This window comes from Acanthopagrus latus, chromosome 4 (assembly GCF_904848185.1).
Source record: "Acanthopagrus latus isolate v.2019 chromosome 4, fAcaLat1.1, whole genome shotgun sequence".
Lineage (NCBI taxonomy): Eukaryota > Metazoa > Chordata > Actinopteri > Spariformes > Sparidae > Acanthopagrus > Acanthopagrus latus.
The window spans coordinates 33,465,918-33,488,858 of record NC_051042.1 but is presented as its reverse complement, the minus strand read 5'-3'; the positions used below and the strand labels follow the sequence as shown (position 1 = coordinate 33,488,858).

Below are 22,941 nucleotides of genomic sequence, written 5' to 3'. Positions count from 1 at the left end.
TGAGCGGCCGCTGCTTGATTGGGATTGGAAGCAGGATGTCGATGAGGCGACCTTAATCTTCACTTCATTCAGAGCCCAATCCGGTCTGAATTAAGAACTTCACTCACTGAAGTTTAAGATAAATACATTCATTAATAAAGCTGGATATCTTATAAATGCTGGATACTAGTGCTGCAGCTCAGCCTGGACACTCAGTGCTGCAACTTACCTGTGGACAAGCAACACATTACATTAGTAACAAAGTAATTTAATCCATTGCAAAGAGGAGTAAAATAATCAATCAAGAGGTGGCCTACGACGTCACATATCACACCTTGGCTCACCTGGCCCAACCAACTCACATGAAGGCCGGTTTGGTCAACGATCCACAAGTGGACTCTGAAACTCATAGCTCACACTTATTCTTAATGACTCTCTAAGGACGCTCCCACAGTCTGTAAGGATGTGCCCACACTCAGTAATGACACTCCCACACCCTGTAATGACACTCCCACACCCTGTAAGGACACTCCCACACTCTATAGGGCACTCCTACACTCCGTAAGATCACCCCCACACTCTGTAAGGACACTCCCACACCCTGTAAGGACACTCCCACACTCTGTAAGGACACTCCCAAACTCTGTAAGGACACTCCCACACTCTATAAGGACACTCCCACACTCTATAGGACACCCCCACACTCTATAGGACACCCCCACATTCTATAAGGACACTCCTACACTCCGTAAGATAACCCCCACACTCTGTAAGGACACTCCCACACTCCATACGGACACTCCCACAGTCAGTAAGGACACCCACACACTGCATAAGGACCTCCCCACAGTCTTTAAGGACACTCCCACCCTCTATAAGGAAACTTAGAACTGAATAAGTCTCTTTCATGCAGCACTTAGAGATACACTGATCTGGATGACTAAAAACCTTCATCAGCAACTTAATTACGAATAAATAATATGACAAAATGACTTGTTGTACAAAGTGACTGTTAACAAGTGGTATATATCTACAGAACCATCCATACTGGAACAGAGATCATGTGAGCACACATCACTTCTCTCTGGTGATACTTAATGTGTTCATCGTGTTTGTTTTCCACGTTACGGACGGTTTCACTCTCTGTTGACTTTGTGCTCGTTGAGGTAGAAAACGCCAACAGGACGTCGCTGCCAACTTGTCAAAAACAGAAACTGTGTGCAGTGACACGGACCAAACTGTCTTTAGTAGAGATGATATGATTTCACCTTCCTCGAACTGTCTCCCATCTTCTTTCTGCTCTTCTGCAAACTGTTTGATCATTAAGTGTTTTATCTGTCTGAGTAAAAATACTCTAGAGATTTAGCTCACTAGATATTAAAAAAAGAAAGAAACAAGAGATTAGACCTTTAAAGCAAAGACAAAGACTTTTCAGAGATTATCGTTGCCCCTGGTTCACCAACATTTCTCAGACGTTACGTAACTGTAAGCTAGAGAGGAACAAATCTACCAGCGCCAGGACAGGTTTTACTACCAGAAGATATTTGCTGTCATTTCTTCTCCTGCAGTGTGAATATCAGTCCATCACAGCGAGTACGAGGCTTCAGCTGGTTATGTCACAATTGTTTTCTTGTGCTGACTGTTTCATATCAGTGTTGCAGACTGATTATGTTCCTCTCCTCTATCACCTGATATCCAGAAATCTAAATAATTCACCAAACACATCGCTGCCACTGTATCCTGTATGATTACTCATCGTCTTGCTGAGAGTTTGTTAAGAGGATCAACACCACTCTCATGTCTGTGGGTTCAGTATGGAGCCGCAACCACTAGGTGTTCAGCTTAGTTTAGCATAATGACTGGAAGCAGGGGGAAATAGCTAGCCTGGCTCTGTCCAGTGTTCGAAAATGTCTCGTCGTTTCTTTAACTTTATGTCTTTAAACCCTGCACAAGAAAGTAAATAAGTGCATTTCCCCAGTTCAGTTCTATCTGTGAGCTCAGCTCAGCTCCATTTATCTCTGACAGCTTGCTGCTGTCCCAACAGGCCTCCATCCCATCATGCATCTCCAGATAACACTGTTTCTTCACAGTTGAGCTTTAATTTGAACACGTCTGTTTGTGATCTACACGTATTTATCACTTTTTTATCAGCCATGTGTGAGCAAATTGTATCGTGGCGTGAAAAATGAGTCCTTCCCCGTCTCATTGGTAGTTTGTACGAGCCTGCGGGAGATTATTTAGGAAGTTTGAAGCTGCTGGACTTTATGCACGTTCTCGAATACCTCGTCGCCATGACTCTCTCTGCTCTGCTAACAGAGAGCAACAGGAGCTAACATTAGCTTAGAAATTGAGTCTGCTTACATGAACTAACGATTACACAGAAGTTCCTCAGAGCCCCTTTAAAAAACAAAACCTAAACACCTCACAGGAGCAGATATAAAGTTTTCCTTGTGACTTTAAATCCTGTTAACAAGCAGACGGTGTTTACAGGACGATGCACTCTGTCTCCAGGATCTGTGCAGCGGCCTGTAAGATGAGTTGGTGGGCTGAGAGAGCAGCTCGTCAATAACTGTAAGAGGACACCCGGCCTATATAATCTGATTCCTTCCGAGGGTTTCCTCCATCGACGCTCCGTGGACTTCCTCCCTTTCGTCATCCCATTATGAGAAACAGGAGACAGACAGTAACGGCACAGAAACAATGCCTGAATGCTTAATGAAGCACAGCTCGCATCAACACGCTGGATAAATAAAGAAACAGTTCAGCGGCAGTTAAGCGCAGACTTCAACAGACCTGATAAGACCGCGGTTTGAGGCGGGGTTAATTAACAAGCCTTGGTGAGGACTGTTTGTGCTGAATCAAGGGTGAGTTATCAGTTGCCCCGCTGCAGCCGTCCCCTGGTGCCTCGACACAAATTGAGAGAGCCGAGCGAATTCCCCAGGAGTTCGGTTTAATTTCTTCTGGGCGAGAGATTCCACTGAACCATGTTAACCTCCAGCACCATCAGGAAATTAAGTTGCAAAAGAGGCTTAAGGTTTCCAAACAAACTGAAATGAAAGGCTGTAACCATCAACAGACTGCGGCTCTGAAACTCAGTGAAGACAGAGCAATATTTTTTAAAGGGTAAATAAACTGATCTGTGCACAGAAAGAACGGACACACGTCTCTGTATTAGCAGAAGAGTTGACTTAAGATTTCTTCTGTACGAAATACAAAGACGAGTTGAAGTCTGAGCTGACTTCTCTGTGCCGGTTCGTCTCTGTTCACGTCCATAAATAAGAACAGTTTAAAGGAGTCTTCCTCTGAGTCAGGAGCTCCTTCACACAGTGACGCTGCATTATCACCACTGTGGTGTAATTCACACAGGAAGCCGGCGCTGCGACTCCTAAAGAGGCGTGATGGTCCACATCATGATGATGATGTCGGTGTGGTTTCAAGGTGTTTCCCAGGTGTCCTCCTGTCAATCCAAAACCACAGACTGTTTATAATCATATGGACACTGTTATAATGTGTAATGATTGAAATCCTGACACACCAAACATCCTGGAAAGCGACAAAGTTATGATTTTTGCACTAAATGACATAATTAAACAATCGCCATCAGTAAACAGGAGCTTGTGGGGGGCGGAGGCTGTTTTCTGGGGAAAGTTCACTGAAGTCTCAGTCTGGAGGACTGACGGTTCAACACAAACACTCGGTGAGTTAAAGTTTTCTGCCAGGGACAAATGCTGTTTATCAGGCAGAAATGTGACGAAGAATCTGTAGGACAGACAGGAGGACAGACAGGAGGACAGACGCCCCTCACCGCCTCCCAGACATTCACACAGAGGCGGAGAATTGGTGTGAATGGGGCTTCATCGCTCCGCTGAAAACTGTAACAACTCCAGTGACGACATCCGGATCAGAGAGGAACTTTTCAACGCTCGGCACCGTCAGACAGCCGCAACTAGATGCTTCGGCCTCTTCATTGATAGAAACCAAAGGATTCAGCAGCTGCAGGACTTCAATCCAAAGTAATTGACAAGATTCGCCTGACGGGAGTTTCAAGTGAACCCTTAACTTTGGTGAATAAAAGCACATTTAATTTTCCACTTGGACACTTCTGCTGGGTTGATTGATGAGGTTGGTGATCGGTGTCTGTGTGCTCGTCTCAGAGGATGTTGTCAATGGATCTGTAAACCCAGGAAGACATCTGGGAGCTTCGTTGTGGCCATGTCGGGTGATCTGTATTGAGCTCAGTCGAGTTGGTTTATATCGATGGAATAATGCATTCTTAATTCAGGTGAGTCAGTGATGACGTGACTCGTGTAATCTCTCAATTCAAATGTTCCCGTCAGCGTTTCACTGTTCGTTCATATCACTTAAACGATTGTTTTTCACCGCTGCTGTTTTCAGAGTAGAAACTGAACGTTCCCACCATATCCCTGTTTCCCCTGATGACATCACTATGACATCATCAGGATTTTTTTTTTTTATCTTGACATCACTGCTTCTGAGCCACAGAAGACGTGATTCATCTGTTTCCTCAGGATTTCAATGAATTTATCTTTATGTGAGAAATTGTTAAGAGCGCCCCTTTAATCCTCCAGATAATCCTAATCTATGGTGTCAAACATCCCCACTAACCGGATCCAGTCCAGGTCCAGTTTACAGAGGATGGTTATAGTCATGACTGATTCCTCTCAGCATGTTTCCCAGCTCGCTGCATCCCAGCATGCTCTCTGGTTTGCCTTCCCTCCGCCTCCCTTCTGCTTGTGGATTATCATGTAATCCCTGATATTCATCAGCCTCGGGGGGTCAGAGGTCGCCTCATCACAATTCTACAACACCGCTCTCATCTCGCTGAAGATGAAGTGGATTGTTCTGGTGTGTCGGGTTTAAGAGGAGCTGCAGACTCGGGTCAACATGCAGGATAAAGTCTGATCGCCTTCCTTCTGTCGGCTTTAAGCCTTTTACACACCTGAAGAGCAAGACGACATAATAACAAGGAACAATTCTAACCTGAGTTTATCTCTGCAGAAATATTTTGATGTATATTAATGCTTCATATATTGATGGTCAAATGCACAGTATTTACAACAGTGATTAAACGCATCACCATTCAACTGGACTTGAATAACACAACTGTAAGTGAACGCATCACCACTCAGAGGCAGCTCATTATTCATGACCGAGTTATCAGATCATTTCAGTCTTTAATGATTGTCCATATGTCCATTTCGACGTCACGAGGGAGATAAATAAAAGGTTTTCTGTTCCTGTTGAAACAACATGTAATATTTCCAAATACGTGTACGCGTTCACCAAATCATCCACATTTGAGTTGCAAAGTTTTCATGCAAACACACCGACTGGCTCGCTCCTATAACTATAATTAGTCAAATAAGATAAACAGCCACACAAGGACACGTAAGTGAAGCGGTGTGTCATCCACTCTGAAACATAAACGGGAAATAAATCGTTGTTTCACAAACCAAACATTTATTTTACAGAGTTCACGTGACAAGAGCGAAGATGTCACCGTCACTGATGTATCTGTTATTAGATCTGGACCGACAGAACCACCTGCCTCTTGTAAAACGGCAATGCAAATCATGAATGACATAACAGTGTGTGTGTCTGTGTGTGTGTGTGTGTGCGTGCGTGCGTGCGCGACACACTGTGGATCTGTGTTTTATCTTCTGTCCGTTTTTATTAATCCTCTCTGTGTTTAGATGTCAGCCGGTACAAACTTTGTCAATCAGGATTTAGCTGCATTTATACAAAAGCTTTTCACTGGAGTCCAGTTTGTACTGAAGAGTCATCGAGTGAAGACGAGCAGCTCTGCACTGTAAAAACATGAAGTGTTTGTGGCACAGCAGGTTTATTATGTTTGCTGGAGATTTGTCATTTTTGTTTATTAAATACATATATTCTGAAAAATGAAAAATGTCAAAGTAACTGTTAGTGTACGGCTGCTTGTTATTCACATTGCAGTAAAAGTATAAAAAATATTAGCATCACAATACACTTTAATTTTTTACCTCACACACTCTGTAACCACAGTACTTTCACTAAAATACCATATTCAAGTATGATTTTGTGGTACCCAGTATGCTATTTTATAAATCTATTTCACGACACTAATATCTCATTGCTAAATGAAGCATGTTAGCATTTTCATTGTGTAATTTTTAGCATGCTAATATGCTAAACTAAGAAGGTAACATGGGTAACATACTGTACCTGCTGAACACAAAGCTGTGTTGGTACCTCCATGGTGGGTGTATATGCTAGCATGCTAAACTAGGAGAGCAACAGTTGTGAACATTAAACATCAGCATGTTAGCATGTTCTTTGTGGGGATGTTAGCTGCTGAAATTATAACTTTGGTGCTAATGTTAGCATTTAGCCCAACACACTGCTAGCTCAGTGGTAGCTATCTTGTAAGAGATTAAAATAATCAACAGTGGTTAAAATACAGCTTTGGCTACATGTTACTAAAGGCTACATGCACTAAATAACAGCATGTTAGCATTGTTCATGTGGGTATGTAAACATTATACTTTGTTATAACTTATAAATAACAGCATGTTAGCATGCTGAAATAACATCGTTGGCGCTCATGTTAGCATTTGGCCCAACAGACAGCTAGCTCGGTTGTAGCTATCTTGTAAGAGATTAAACTACTCAACAATGGCTAAAATGCAGCTTTGGCTACATGGGCTGAATGACAAAATGTTAGCATTTTCATTGTGGGGATGTTAGCATGCTGAAATAACATGCTTGGTGCTCATGTTAGCATTTGGCCCAAAACACTTGTAAGAAATGTTGTAAGAAATTAAACTAATCAACAGTGGTTACTGAATGCTACTGAAGGCTAATATAAAACTCTAATAAAGCTAAATATTATCAGAGCGTGTTCATAAAGTTTATTATTCAACCATTTTGAATGATTTTTACTTAGCATTAGACATGTTAGCATTCACAGTGGTGATGCTACATGCTACATGCTACATTTAGTTGGGCTAAATAGCAGATCTGAGTAGTTTTCCCACCTCATTCTGAGTCCAGTTGCTTTAATGTCGTGTTTTTTACAGTGCAGAAGAGCGAGCTGGAGGAGGAGGAGGGTGAAAAGAGGAGGAGGAGGAGGAGGAGGAGGAGGAGGAGGGTCCGGCTGTCAAACACAGATGAGAACACAGCAGCAGGTTTCAGGAGGGCACCGTTAGATAATCCTGTTTACTCTCAGTCGGAACCAGTGGAGAGCGCCGAGCCGAGCCGAGCCGAGCCGACACATCAATCTTAATGTGATCCCTCTCAACTCCGAACCTGCCGGGGAGGCGACGTGTTCGGCCGGTGATGCTGCTACCCGAGACACGTCGACCCGCAAACTTCGGAGCGGATCCATAAACTGTGACGTTGCTGCGGATCGATCATCCGGAGCGATCAGAACATGATGGCCTCATTAAAGTCTTCATCACAGCAACAGATGAGAAGATGCTGAGGAGTCCGAGACACGGAACCGAGCCGAGGCACACCTGCGTCCTGTAAGGTGAGACCACACGTCACCAGAACAGATACTTAAACACAGTGATGTAACTTTATTAATTTACTCTGATTACATTTACACCAAACTTCACTTTCCTGCAGTGACCAAAGTCACTGAAATTCAACAGTGTTAACATCAAAATATACTTAAATTACCAAAAGTAACTAATGACTACACACTGTGTTACTATAGTACATTTACTCAGATACTGTGCAAAACCACTGTAAACAATCTTACTTGAGTAACATCAAAATATACTTAAATTACCAAAAGTAACTAATATCATAAATGACTCTATGTAACCAGAGTACATTTACTCAGATACTGAACTCCTGCAGCTCTGATTTTGTGGCACTAGTTTATTGACTCTTTTGTATTTCACTGCAGTTTGGAGACAATTACATTATTTTTTTTTAATTCAACTAAACTCATAATGTTATAAAATACTGATCATTGTTCACACTATGTAACTAAAGTACATTTACTCAAATACTGTGCAGCAGTATTAATGCCAAAATATACTTGAATTTCCAGCACATGTGGTTCTAATGTCTAATTATATATTAAATTAATGTCTAATTATATATTAAATTAATGTCTTATTATATTTATCTTAAAATGTCATTTTTACCTAACTTACCAAACGTTACGGTCTACATTTAGACTACTCGATTACTGCAGATTCAGATCAATCAGCCAATCAATAAATCATGACGTGTTGTAGAAGTTTAAGATCGTCTTGATTCTGGGGGTGAACTAATTAAAATAACTGATTAAATGATTAAAGCATCAATAATCACGATAATATAATATAATATACTTTATTCTGTGATGTTTAAAGTATTTCTTATTGTCATTTTACTTGAGTAAAAGATCTGAGTTCTGGTTCCAGTTCTGCTCTGTGGTGCTGATTCTATTGGATCTAATTAATTCATGTTGATGCACAAATGTTGTCGATGGCAACAAAAACTAAATCTTAACTTAATCACTCCGTCTGCTCCCGACAGTCAAGCTGATTACATATTTAATATGGACGCTCAATAAATTCTTTATTTTTATGATTTATCTGCAGGATATCAGAACATAATTAACAAAACATTGAGATGTTTTTAACTTTTAAAGCTACTTTTGGAAACGTAAGCTAGAAGATTTATTTCTGTTAACTCGTTGGTGGAAGAATTATTGAGAAGAAATTAAATGTTTCTGGGTCGTTAATCAGTCGACTCGTCTTCATCCGTTTTTCTTACTGTGCAAATATTGATTGATTGATAAGTGACCACAAGGCGGCGCCGTTGTTAGCATGTTGTATAATGTTATATATGAACACTGTTGTACTTTAAATGAGATAAAATCACTGAAAGACGTTCGCTTGAAGAAAAGCAGCATCACAAACCTCCGTAAGAAGATGGATGTTTTTACGTTGACGTACGTTTTGATGCTTTCAGGCTCATTTGTGTTTCATTACGTACAAAAACAGACGTGTGTGTCAAACTATATCACAGAAAACCTTCCATTTCTGTCCAGAATCAGTTTAATTGCAGCTCCATAATAAAATAAACACTCTCAGTTCTCGTCATTTCTGTGGTTAAGAGACGTCTGAGTGAAAGCTGATGACAGTAACACCTGTCAGTAACACTCACACTTATTCTGGAACAGGTGTTGTTGATTTTTAATTTTATAAGCCTGCCAGAAACAAAAACCTGAACTCCCCACACGTCCGGACTCCGACAGAGGTAAGTGAGAAATTATGTAAAATAATCTTCACTGAGATTCACAGTTTTTATCTCACGGCAGCACATTCATATTAAAAACCTGTCGGAGGACGAGGAAGAAACTGTCCGCTGAACAGAACTCGTGGTCGAAGCTGCTTCAGTTCTTGTTCACAGGTCCGCGTCAGACGTTTCCACCTCTCCGGGTCGTTCACACCTGAGAGTGTTCGGGGTCAAACGGCAGACGTGTGAGAGGCGTCAGGATCAGGAGGCTCGAGGTGTGAAGCCTCTCAGAGAGGCGTCAGGACTCAAACCAGGGCGTCGAGGCCCGGTTGTCTTTCACTGACTCGCTGGTTTGACTTCAGTATTGAACGTTAACGACACGCAGGATGTAGTGTGAATCGTTCCTGATTGATTAGTCAGTGAGTGAATGAACAGAAGTGTGACGCGTATCACCTTCACATCTGCAGGTAACTCAGTGCTTTCTCTTCCATAACGTAGATAAAGAGACGACGAGGAACCTTTCAGTGTTTCAGGGCCGTCCACATGGAAACTGCTCTGAGTGTAAACGTCGTTTTGGCCGATTGTCCTCACGGATCCTGTAAACGCACTTTTTTTAAACCTGGTCGCCGCCCTTGTGTTCTCGTTTGGACAGCGAATCTGAATATTAACCCCGCAACGTCTCATAACAACAACAATGGCAGACTACATGCTTGTGTTCGTGCTGCACAAGTTATTGAGCCTGTCGGTTACCACGGCAAAACATTCTGCTCCTCTGCCACTACGCTGAGTGAAAAAAGGATGACGGACGACCGACTAGCCATTTTCCTCTTCTTGTTGTGTTCGGTTTCTCCTTCTACTGTCGGCTGCGAATGAATCAGTTCGAAGGAACGACTCTGTAACTCGAATGAACTGAACTGATTCCACGTTTCTCTCTCCTTTGTGTATTTGCCTTGAACTACAGTGTTATGTCGTCCGTTAGCTTGATTGTTTGAGAACGAGGAGCTGAGAACTGTACGTTACATGATTCACTGCTAAACGACGTTGTAACGGAAGTGCCACTGAACGAACGAACGAATGAACGAACGACATGAATCTCAACATCGAACAATTTAATCCACCTTTACTGTCTGTTTGTATAAAGCGTGCAAGCTTTATGCACATGCTCCTTCGCTTCTTCTCTGTTTTTGGTGAATTTCAAGCGCCACCTATAGGCCTGGAATATGAACTACAGCGTGTTCAGTTGTTTACAATGGATCTGTTTGGACTCAAATATTCTTGAAACGATGCCGAGGAAGACGGAGGAAAAAGATCGTTGTGGTACGTGTGGACGTGGCCTGAATGTTAACAACATGCTGGATGTCGTGCAAATCATTCTTGATTGATTCGTCAGTAAATGAACATATGGTGTGGTGAGTTAGCTAACGGTTAGCAATACATCTGCATCACAATTTTCATTTTCTTTGAAACTTCATGAACAATGTGAAGTCGTCTGACATCCAGAGAACAATAGTTGTGGACCAGAACATCTTCATGATGCTGTTTTGTCACTGATTTGAATGTTACACTTCTTCATACAGCAGTGTGATTGTAATGTGATTAATTGTGCATCTGTCTGTGTGTTTTTAACCTAAATACAGTTTCACCTTCACCACATGTATTTTTCATCCCTTTATTCTCTTGTCATCGCAGCGTCTCCGTGGGTCCTTCTAACTTCCTGTCGACCGGACATACAAACACCTCCTCCGACCCGTCTCACACTCTGAAGCCAGCATGCCCATCATCAGTAACGCCAACCATGACTTCAGCACGTACTCCATCAGCAGTGACGACAGCAGCCTCGACCGCTTCTTCACTGAGATCCCGGAGACCGAGACCATCAAGGGTGTTTACTTCCAGAGAGCCCAGCTGCTGCGTGACCCCAAGGCCTCGTACGTGGTCGACCACACCCTGCAGGTGCTCATCAACGTCGGGGGCAACCGGTACACCTTCCCCTGGAGCACCTTGGAGCAGTTTCCCCAGAGTCGTCTGGGACGTCTGCGCTTCTGCACGACCCCCGAGGAGATCGCACATCTCTGCGACGACTACGACGAGACGTGCCAGGAGTACTTCTTCGACCGAAACCCGACAGCCTTCAGGGTCATCCTCAACTTCCTGGCTGCGGGCAAACTGCGTCTGCTTCGGGAGCTGTGCGCCGTGTCGCTGCACGATGAGCTCGACTACTGGGGCGTGGACCCGGGCCACATGGAGCGCTGCTGCCGGCGCCGCATGATCACGCGCGTGGAGGAAGTGGCCGAGCGAGAACGCAAACAAGAGGAGTGGAGGCAGAAGAGGATGCTGCTGACGAAGCCCAACACGCAGACTGAGAAGGGCTATCGACGGCTGACCTGGATGCTGCGGGAGGTGGTGGAAAACCCTCAGTCGGGGCTGGCGGGGAAGATGTTCGCCTGCCTCTCTGTCGTCATGGTGCTGGTGACCGTCATCAGCCTCTGCATCAGCACCATGCCAGACCTGCGAGATGAAGAGAACAGGGTGGGTACGAGCCCGACGACAAGCTGACAGACACATCGTATTAAAACCTGTGAAGCCTTTTCTCCAGGAAAATAGTCTGCGTCATGAAAAAAGAGGCATGAAGTGGCTCTACTGTTTACGTGAATTAATTCTGCGTTAATTATATTCTCTCAAGAAAATTATGATGAAAGGTTTGAGCTTGAAAATTCAATATTTATATATTAACAATAAATCAAAGGACTGAGATGTTGCAGGGCAGCGAGTAGGTAGTGAGGCAGAAAACTAAAGGAATCAATAACAGGATGGAAACAAAAACTAGAATCTCAAAGCAAAAACTAAACAAAGTACCAACCAGGATAACACGAGAGACATGAACACAAACCCCTAATTAACTAATTAAACACAGGTGAACAAGGACAGGAAGTGACATGTGGAGATAACGTACAGCACAAAGTGAATTAAAGAAAGACGTCATGAAACAATTCAACACAACCCAAAATTAAAAATCAATTGTAATTCTTCAGCTTCCCTGCATCGGATCAATACAGTTTATCTTAGTAAATAACCCACTGGGAATGATTAAGTAAACCAATAATGAATATTTTAAAAGTCAAATAGATTAATAAATAAATATCTGTCAGTCAAAATCACTTGACTGATGGATGAAATCGTTCACAGTAAACAGACAGGTGAGTCATAGATTTCAGCAGGTGTCATCTGAGCGGACAGACAGGATGTATTGATCACATAACTGATGTTCAGCGTTGATCGTCTGAACTCGCTCTGTGATTATGAAGCTGGAGACGGCGAATCGATTTCTCCCTGACGAACGTGCAGCCAGTTTCACTAATCAGGACAAAATCAGATCTGAGACGTGTTCGACTCAGAGGCTGAAAATGTGTCTTTTTCTATTTGGTGTGATTGATGAATGTTGGACTGAACAAACATCTGGAGTTGTTTTTTTTAAAATCTCTGCTCAGAGACAAAAGCAAAGCCAAGATTCCTTTTAATTTCTGGAAAGCAGTTTTGTTTTCGAGTTCTTGGCAAACATCTGAAGTTGAACGTCGGCCAGCTGGTTCGCTTTTATTCATCTCGACAGGCGTACGAAGCTGATCAGAACTGGACGGAGCTGAATGTTGGAACGTGACAGAAAGAAAAAGGACTTAAATGTATTGTAATTTATCAAACAGTGGTTCTTAGATAAATGATTGAAAACTCTGTCTTAAGATAATTGTTTAAACCTACGTCAGATCACAATATTATACAAGATCTTCACTATAGATACACAATGACATACCTTGACAAACAACACAAACGTTATTGCTGTTCACAAAGACTGCGTAATAAAACTGAGTAAATACAAAGCAGCACATTAATCTTGTATTTTTTAGTTGTTCAGATTTCAAGTCAATAGTTACGTAATGAGTCACTTGGAAAAAACACTATTATTTAATTAAAATGATGATATTAAATATTTTTTATCTTTAACACAGAAGGAAGGATTTGATGTTGACCAAGCTGAGTTTGTCCCGTAAACCAAACACAGAGCTGATAACGTTAGCTTGAGTTCTGATGTAGCGCTCCGTAGCATCCGTGACCCGGAACGCTCCATCTCCTACGTACCGTACGCCTCAGTCTTGAATGTGGATCTGTCTAAAGTCACAGGCCTTTATTTCCCTAGTTAGTTAATATAATCTCAGTTGACTGAAACCTGTGTCTCTAGCTAATTATTCTATTACCCCTGATGACCTGAATAATCAGTGAACGCTTGAGCTCAGCCAGCAAATATTCATTTGCTGGCTAAATGACTTTGTGCTTTAAAAACACAAACATTAGATTTGTCTCTTGCGTTGAAAGATGATTTGAGGTTCAAAGTTGGATTCTGGTTCAAAGTAAATAAAGATGTATTTTATTTACTCATGTTATCTTACATCAGGTGTTAGCTAAGGCATGCTAACGATCTGGATGAAGAACATTTAACGTTAATCTATTATTTACACTTTTGTTCTTGTATTTTTTGTGTTGAAAATGCAACCACTGAACCCTGAAGTTTGTTGTTCCAAGTTACAGTTGCTCACATTCATCAGTGATTTATCTGTTTACTGGTTAGGTATGAGTCACGTTAAAGTCGAACATCCTCAGATGTACGTTACGTATGTCCCACCATTTCCAGTCTCTCGTCAGCTGCCTGGATGTCGAGGCAGACATTTATCTCCACAAGCTGTAACATCAGTATATAAAATGTTTAAAATGTAGTTGGCTATCAACGTGTTCTCAAGCAGAAAGTTCAGATCAAGTTCACTCTCATTCTGAATATTAATGCCCTCGAGAATAATTTACTCGCTCCCTGGAGTTGTACCGCCTCTTAGAACCCGGCGTACAGAAATATGGATCTGAAGTATTGATTTTAACGCTTGGTGAAACTCGCCCTTCAGCTCTGTGTTGTCAGTAAACTTAACGAGGCTCATTATGTGCAGTTAGGAAGTCTGAGTTTTTACTAGGTTGTAATTGCAGCTGTGTTTTCTGTCAGCCTCGTGTTTGTGATTGTTCATCGTCAGAAAGTCTTTTCTTGTTCTCAATCATTCGTCATTCAAAACCTCTGAAATAGAAATTGATTTTCTTTCCCCCACGTTAACGAGTCCACATGTCAATAGACTGTTTTTTTGACACTTGGTGCCAAAGAAATGTTGGACTAGTTTGCCTATAAATCAATTTGTAGATTTTACTTTGCAGAGAGTTCATAGTTCAACACTAGATGGAGGGAAGGTGACATGTTTCAACGTTTTGCCAAACCAGAACATACCTCATTAACTTCTGGTGCAGTTCTGGATAAAAAGAGACTAATTCTTGGATCGTTAGGACAAAAATCCGGTTTACTGAGGTGTCTGAAGTGGTGTAGCGGTGACATGTTTTGTGGGCTAACCCAAATTAGCATCGTCCTGTTTCCTACAGACAACAAACCCTGTGAGCTCTTTGAATTTGATTATTGCAGAAAATAATCTGTGTGAAAAATCCAGATAGTCGTCACAGTTTAACACCACTTGTGTAAATTAAATGTGTAGCAATAAGAAGCTAACGTTACGCTACAAACAGACGACATAACATCACCACCATTAAGAGTCTTACTACTCTGTAAGGACGTTTAATGTCCCCGACAACCTCTGTAGTCTCATTCAGAGGCTTATTAGCAACCGCTAACTGTTTTTAACACATGAGGAGCTTCATAATGAAGCTGTGGGAAGTTTAATGATGGATTTTATGTTGGAGAACAAACAACAACAAACCTTATTTCACACCTCACAGATTCTGATATGAGGGAACCAGAAATACTGATTTCTGGTTTTTAGGACGTTTTAATTACTAAACCACTGTTTTCATGGCTGAGTACTGTCTGATGGGAGTTTTCTGTTGAGCTTAAATTATGGTTTAGTGGTTGTGGGTGGTTTAAAAATGAATAATTATGCAGGGATTTCAAGTCTGATGCAGCAGACTTTGAGATACTCTGATTTGTCCTGTGGCTCCGGGTGCATGTGGAGCTCTGAGGATGGTATCAGGGTTATTTTCGAAGCAGACGTTGTTCTGACAGGCAGAGTCCAGCAAGCCAGGACGAGTTAACTGATCTGTAAGTGTGAAATTGGTGTGGTGACCCTTTAAAGTCTCTCCATGTGTTCTCATCACGGCCGGTCCTCTGTGTCTGCAGGGCGAGTGCTCCCAGAAGTGTCAGAACATGTTCGTGGTGGAGTCCATCTGCGTGGCCTGGTTCACGCTGGAGTTTGTGCTGCGATTCTTCAACGCTCAGAGCAAGTTGGCCTTCGCTCGCGGCCCCCTCAACATCATCGACGCCATCGCCATCCTGCCGTACTACGTGTCCCTGGTGGTCGATGTCAGGGATGAGTCACAGGAGGACGTCATCATGGGAGCCGGCAGAGGTTATCTGGACAAACTGAGCCTGATCCTGCGGCTGCTGCGGGCCCTGCGGATCCTGTACGTGATGCGGCTGGCTCGCCACTCTCTGGGCCTGCAGACGCTGGGACTGACCATGCAGCGCAGCATGAGGGAGTTCGGCCTGCTGCTGCTGTTCGTCTGCGTGGCCGTGGCGCTCTTCTCACCTCTGGTTCACCTAGCGGAGAGCGAACTGGCGCCGTTTGCCGCCACGTACCCTCAGCACAGCTTCAGCAGCATCCCCGCCTCCTACTGGTGGGCCATCATCTCCATGACCACGGTGGGCTACGGCGACATGGTGCCTCGCAGCATCCCCGGACAGATAGTCGCGCTGACCAGCATCCTGAGCGGCATCCTCATCATGGCGTTCCCCGCCACGTCCATCTTCCACACCTTCTCCCGATCGTATCAGGAGCTGAAGCTGGAGTACGAGCAGCTCTGGAAGGAGGAGCGAGGGAAGGAAATGGCGGCAGAGTCGGAGGGAAGCCGGTCCAAAGTCGATTTGTCACCAGACGAGCTCTCGTCTGCGTCGAAGGAAGATAATGACGGACCGGTGTCGTGCCGGAGTCATCAATCCACACTTCCCTCCACAGCTTTCTAATGGAGCACAAGAGAGCAATCAAACACTCTGACTCAGTAATTATACGTTAAAAATGGTGACACTTGACAACACACTCTATCCTATATCTGTCCTTCAGACTGTTACGTAACGGAGACTATTACACCTTCAGTGTTTATCTCCTGACAGGTTATATTAAGCTTCGTCCTACCTGCAAACACATCACACGCAGCACTATGAGACACCAATGTAACTATAACTTCATTTATCGGCGCTATTTGTGTAAAAAGAAATATAAATTATAATCTCACTGCAACTCTTGTGCACAACAAGTATAAAAACATCTTTTTATTTTAAACTGGAGACACTAAACAGACTCGCGTTACATTAACGTCAGCTGTCAGCCAATATTTGGAGTTTCGTGTCATTTGTGTGTTAGACAGAAAGAGGCGGCGTGTTAGCTTAGCTTACTAACGTTAGCATTGATTACCATTATACGTAAGTGTTTGTGAGACAGAACAGATTCTGGCCCGCGTTATCCGTCTCTGTTTAATGGGTCCAGTTGTAATGACAACACAAACCGTCTCCTGTAATATCAGCAATCAGCAGAGACGGACCGAACACGGATGTTGTGGAATTTAAGTTTTAGGCTGTTATATTAAGTAATAAATGCTTTCTGTACCTGCAACACATATGATACGATTTAAATAATAATATTGACACTGTTAGTAGTCAGTCATTGGTGATATCGCTCCCTGAGGAACAACGTCAGGGCCAGTTTCACTACAGAATAACAAAGGTAATTAAAATGTTTTTTCTGGTTACATTTCACATTTTTGTAATTTATAAAGAAGCTTATGGTCTGTAGTTTTATCAAGATGAGGGTAAGAAAGGCCAAGATGTAGTGGAGACAGTTAATAATGTAAACTTCCAATTATCAAGATGATTTTTATCGTGCATCCTGTATGAAAAACAATTTGATGCAGTTTGATGATTGAACTGAGATTAATCATCATATGACATCAACAACTAAAGCACAGACAAGATGCTCGACTCATTAATCCTGTTCGTAATGTCATTATTTTGCTAATTCTTTGTCCTGTAGTTCCTGTTTTTCCATCTCGTTAACGTCACAAACTGACTAAATCTTCACTGTGATAGTTTAAACAGCACGACATGTTTCTGCAAGTGTAACAGGTAAGAAATGAAATGAGAAACTTCCAGTGTGCAGCAGAAATAATAATAAATATGATAAACATAACTTGTGTCGCAAGATTCATACGAGACACTCAGGAAATGACGAGTGTTTCATCATCATCCTGATGTGTTTCAGCTCCTCTGTTTGTGTGACTTCCATTCATTTTTAAAATAAAGTCAGTACCAAGTAAAAACCATTTCACTCTTCTGCTTGTTTTTTTTTTTTTTTTATCTCGAGGCCAGAAGATGTTTTTAAGTTCTTCTTTAACAAACAAAGAGGAATTGTACCATAAAATAAATTTACAGAAATCACTGCCTGTTTTCAGTCAATTACAGCTTCGGTTTATGGAATATTGTAGTATTGTCACTATTTTTGAGATATCAGTTATCATTTCAACAAAGTGTTCGGACCCATCAACCTAATATTTTTACAACAGTATGGATCTTCTGTGTTGTGGTGACTTGTAACTTCCTGTCACAAGGTCACGATCACACGGTTTGGTCATTACGTAAGTTGGGTTCAGAGTGTGGTCTTCCTGAAGGCCTGACGGAGGACGTTATAGAACCTTTCCAAAGCCCGGAAGAAAGAGCGCGAGGCTCTGAAGCTAGTTTTCATAGTGGCCACACCGTGTTATTTATGTCATCAGGTGATGAACTGCGGCTCAAAAACACTTGTTCCCATAAGCTTATATGTGAAAGAAATGTCCGTTAAACAGTGGATACATTTCGAGTCACAACCCCGGAGACAACTGGAGCCATTCGGTCCAAAAACATTTGGAAAGTCTAGAAGAGCTGCACAGCAAATTATATCATCCCCAATTTTATGCCACTGTGTTTAGTAAAAAGTCTGTGAACTCTCCTCATTAAGTCCCACCATTTTCTTCTTCTTCTGGCCCGCGGGTCTGCACTGTTCTGCTACCACCAGAGGTTCTGCTCGGTCGGTTTGTATCCGCACGCTCTCGTACAGAGAGACAGACGACATGAAGGAACGGAGGAGGCGACATCTGATCTCCTCTTTCTTCTCTTGACTGCTGCTGTTGGATTAATACTGTACATGTTGTTTATTGAACATTTAACAGTTTGTGTTCATTGACGACCACATGACGGACGTAACAAATCGATCATTTTTCCGTCCCAGTTTCCAGTCTGTGCTTCAGTCTCTGCCGTGTGAACAGAGAGCGGCTGCACTCTGGAGGAAGCGAAGAGGCGACGGAGGACGAGGACACGTGACTGCTGGCCTCTTCAATGTCTCCATTGTTTGCGGTTTGAGTGGAAGTCGCCGTGCCAGCAGCCGTGTTTGAAGAAGTTCAGGCAGAAAGAGGCTCCATCTGTGTCTTCAAACACAGTCATAACAACAGATGTCGGGCGCGAGCAGAGTTTGCTTGGTTTTCGAGTGGAGACGACTGTGCACGCAAAGGATGAACGTTCCATTAACGACTCAGAGAAAACAAAATGCTAATTGACGTCCGTGGTTGTCTCACCGGCTAAATGAAAGGAGAGAGTTAAGCAGACGAGTGCAGACCTGCAGCAGGTGTGTTTGAGGAAACCGTGAGGTAAAGACAGCAGCCCGCCCCCCTGACTTGACTTGTGTTTGTCATTTTGTCATCAAACTAATGAAACATCAGACTGTGAAGATACGTCATAATAAAGACGACACAGTGTCGTTAGTGACGTCGTCTCCTGACTGTAACACTGTAGAGCTGCTCCTGTATACCAGCAGCTCACAGAACTGAACCAGAACCATCTCTGCTGCCACAGAACTGCAGATTTATAGTGACGTTCACCTTGTTTACGACCTCTTCTGAGTCCAGTTGGTTCCGTGTTGGTGCTGATGAGACGACGTAGTTCAGTGTCTCTTTATTCACTAACATTCAGAGTTATTCTGAATTAGGTTTGTGATTTCAGAGAGACGTCAACGTTAAAGACATTTTAACTGCAAAGAAGCTTCATTTTGACTCTTTCTATTATGATTTCTTTGATCCTATAATTTAAAAATCTGCGATGTCATCTCAGTGTGATGTCATTGAGTTGCACAACCAGGAAGTAAACTGCAGAGCTGGAAACAGGAAGTCTCACTGATCTGAACAGGTGTGATCTCTGTGTTCAGTGGTTTTATCTTAAATCTTTGGAATAAAAATGATTTAATGGTTCATTTCTAAATGTCATCAGTGAACTAAATGTAGTTTTCCACTGCTGAAGTTCCTGATATATAAATAGAGATTTATATTTGTAAGTTTGGTTTTCGACTCGTGACCTCCAAAATAAAGTGAGCACAACACTAAATTCCAGAAATAAAGCTTTTATTCTGAAAGGGGCGGTATAAAAAAAACATACGTTTTAAGTATTTTCACATAATCACATAGAAAATATTAAATTAGGACACAACTATACATATTGAAAAATATCTGAATATGAAGACGCTGATGTATCTGATGTCTCAGAAGACATTTTTAATATCATAACAGTCACATTATAAAGTCAGTTTTTTTCAGTTTGATAATCTGTATATTGATCTGTATGAAGATCACTGATTGTCAGTTAAGGCACTTTTGTCAGAAACACAAATTCACATTTTCCTGTTCTTGTTTGTACAGGGTAAGACGCTGAAAGGAGCAGATGGTGAGTTCTTGTGGTTGGCCGTCGACTTCTCAAACTCTGTCAGGAGTTTCTTCGCCCAGGTCCAGTTTCCATCCAGACAAATCTGAATCTCACACACAGTTGTGACTCTGTAAGAAACACATAACACACATCGTTAGAGGCTCCCGTCACATCTGCGACCAATATGTGAAAAACACAGCAAGAAGTTAATAAAAACACTTTTATTCAACGTTTCTTTCTGATTAAAACTTTGAGGATTAAACTTAATATTTGTGAATGAACAGGTGTAACTTCAGAACGAGTACGTCTTTAAGTGTCACTAACTTGATGTCATTTAATAAATGTAGCTACAGTTTCAAACCTGAAAGTAACATAATTACACTGAACAGGTAACTGACTGTATGTGACATGATTCTAATATCAACAGTTACTGAGTTGTTTTATTTTGTATTTCTGATGTTTTAACATTAAACGATCAATGAAGTAAAAGTACTTTTTCCAGTTTCGGTCACAGACAGTCGACCTGCAGGACTGCATGTAGAGTCACTGAACAGGTAACTGACTGACTGTAACTGAACAGCTCCCCCTTGTGGAGAGTCTTCAAACTACTACAGATCATTTATTACTGAATTATCACTCAATAAAAATATAATTTGTTATATTCTAGTATTTATATTAAGTGAGCAGATGATGACTGTTCCTTCCTCCTCTCATTAATCAATAAGTTCTTCAGTTTAAAATCAATAATCAATGCACCGTCTGTTTATACTCACATGATTGAAGTGACTGGACACTTGCTGTGGCTCCTCACTACGTCCTGGATCTTTCCTTTGGGAACAGGAACACGGGTCACGTTTGGACAGCAGAATTCATTCATGGACCCTGGAGCGACTGGAGCTGTGAACACACACATGAACACACACATTAACACACACATTTAACACTCAGGCTGCAGTTTGGATTGAGGCTCTCAGAGAATCAGAGCAGAGTGACTCACCGGCAGAGTTGTGATGCAGGAGGCTGATCAGAGCGAGCAGAGCGAAGGTCAGCAGAGTCTTCATGTTTCTGACAGAGACAGACCAGCTTCTGTTTGAAGGAAGGACTTTAATCTGCAGCTGATCTGAGGTCAGAGCTGATCTGAGTCCAGAGCAGATCTGAGGTCAGAGCTGATCTGAGGTCAGAGCTGATCTGAGTCCAGAGCTGATCTGAGGTCAGAGCTGATCTGAGTCCAGAGCTGATCTGAGTCCAGAGCTGATCTGAGTCCAGAGCTGATCTGAGTCCAGAGCTGATCTGAGGTCAGAGCTGATCTGAGTCCAGAGCTGATCTGAGGTCAGAGCTGATCTGAGCTGCTTTTATACTCACATCAGCTCTGTTCTCAGTATCTCAGCTTCCTCTCTGTTTCCTCTGCTTCTCTTTTCTTTCCGCTCCCTCATGCTTCTTCTGCTCTTCGGAGAAAGTAGTTAAAGTGTAAAATGTTTTCATTGGTACTTGATTACATTGTCACGGATCTCTGGAACATTAAGATGCTGACTGACTCAAATACATTTACCCAAGTACTGCAGTTGTACTTGTATTGAGGAAATTCCATTTTATGAAGCTTTATACTTTTTATACACCTCTTCTTAGAGACAAAGATACTTTTCACTCACCTTACTTACTCACTAACCCTGATGTGGACCAATCAGACGCAGCGAGACGAGACAAAGCCATAAGAAGCCGTAAACAGACAGAGAGGGAGGCTGGAATGTGGAGAAAAGGCGTGTTAGTGTTTCGTATCTGCAGAGAGTTTCTGATTTTCTCTCTTTGTTGCTGCTCGGGACGCTTTACCAACCCAACATGTGTCTATTTGACGTCCTGGGAATGAGACTCAACAATCAACTGTCTCTGTGGTGCGTTCAGGAACAGCTGGGACAAAATCCTACTGATTCTACCTTTAACTTTAATAGTCTTTGAATTCTATTAATATGACGTGAGCTTCAGTTAGCTTTGAGCACAAATGTCCTTCAGAGGGAGACTTTTTACTCTGATCCTCTGAGTCCATGTCAGAGCCTGAACTCTGTTACTGTACTGGAGGAAACAAGCTGGATCAGAACTTCTACTTTTACCCACAAGTATCTGAACTTCTACTGAGGACAGACTGTGGTCTTGTGCAGCGTCTGTCTGTCAGCATCGTCCTGTTAGCAGTGACGATGACTTCACTGGTTGAAGTTGATACGAACAAACGGAACTCTTTGTGTTTCACTTCCTCGTCTGTTCCCATTAATGATTGTGTTGATCAATTCTAAGACGTCAAATCACAGAGTTGTGACACTTAAGAACGTTTCTGTCATCAGTGCTGTGAGTTACTTAAAACTTTCAGATTTTGATCACAAATGTGTTAAAATCTGTTTTATTGATCATCTTCACTGAGATGATCCATCTGCCTCTACACCTACTATTAGCTTTACTTCATCAATAATGAATGAAACAAACTGAATATGAATTTCTCGCTGGTTTTGATTAAGATTTGAGTTTATATTTGAAAAGTGACAAAATTAAGGGATTGTGGAAGGAAGTGTCAAACTACTTCACAGCCACTGAGCAGCATCACAGCAGTCGGCAGACGGTGCTGGTTGTCTGATTCACTTCACAACTTAATCTTTTTAATATCTGTATCTCCAGTCGTATGAAGTCCATGTTTCAGTGCCTGTGAAAGTCTTCTGTTGAGATAAAACTGCACACTTTTAGAGCAGCCTTCTATTGTGACCAGTCCAATTTTGAAAGTGTCAAAAGTCAGAAAAAGTGCAATAATGTCAGAGAAAGTGCCAAAATGGCTGAAAAAGTGTCTAAAAGTGCCAAAATGTGACACATAAACCTATATATTTCAATATTTCAACTCTTCTCTTTATTATGATGTCTTGATTATTCAAAGAAACGTA

At 42.1% G+C, this 22,941-nt stretch overlaps 1 protein-coding gene and 1 long non-coding RNA gene across 8 annotated transcripts; one reads left to right on the top strand and one right to left on the bottom strand.

Moving 5' to 3' along the window:
• Positions 1–5,439: 5,439 nt before the first annotated feature.
• Positions 5,440–9,446, bottom strand: LOC119017808. The gene is made up of 2 exons (XR_005074561.1): positions 9,320–9,446; positions 5,440–7,503 (listed from the first exon to the last, which is right to left on the bottom strand). It is a non-coding gene; the product is annotated as an uncharacterized LOC119017808 (long non-coding RNA).
• On the top strand, positions 7,372–17,622 carry LOC119017805 (potassium voltage-gated channel subfamily G member 4-like). Of its 7 annotated transcripts, none has more exons than XM_037094855.1 (3): positions 7,372–7,510; positions 10,909–11,748; positions 15,428–17,622. In XM_037094855.1, exons 2-3 carry the CDS (start codon positions 10,990–10,992, stop codon positions 16,268–16,270), a joined length of 1,602 nt encoding a protein of 533 aa, XP_036950750.1. In that variant the 5' UTR covers positions 7,372–7,510; positions 10,909–10,989; the 3' UTR covers positions 16,271–17,622. The 7 variants fall into 7 exon arrangements, with proteins under 7 accessions (XP_036950750.1, XP_036950755.1, XP_036950753.1 ...); XM_037094860.1 differs by having other exon boundaries at positions 7,376–7,505; XM_037094858.1 differs by lacking the exon at positions 7,372–7,510 and adding an exon at positions 8,032–9,240.
• The last annotated feature ends 5,319 nt before the right edge of the window (positions 17,623–22,941 follow it).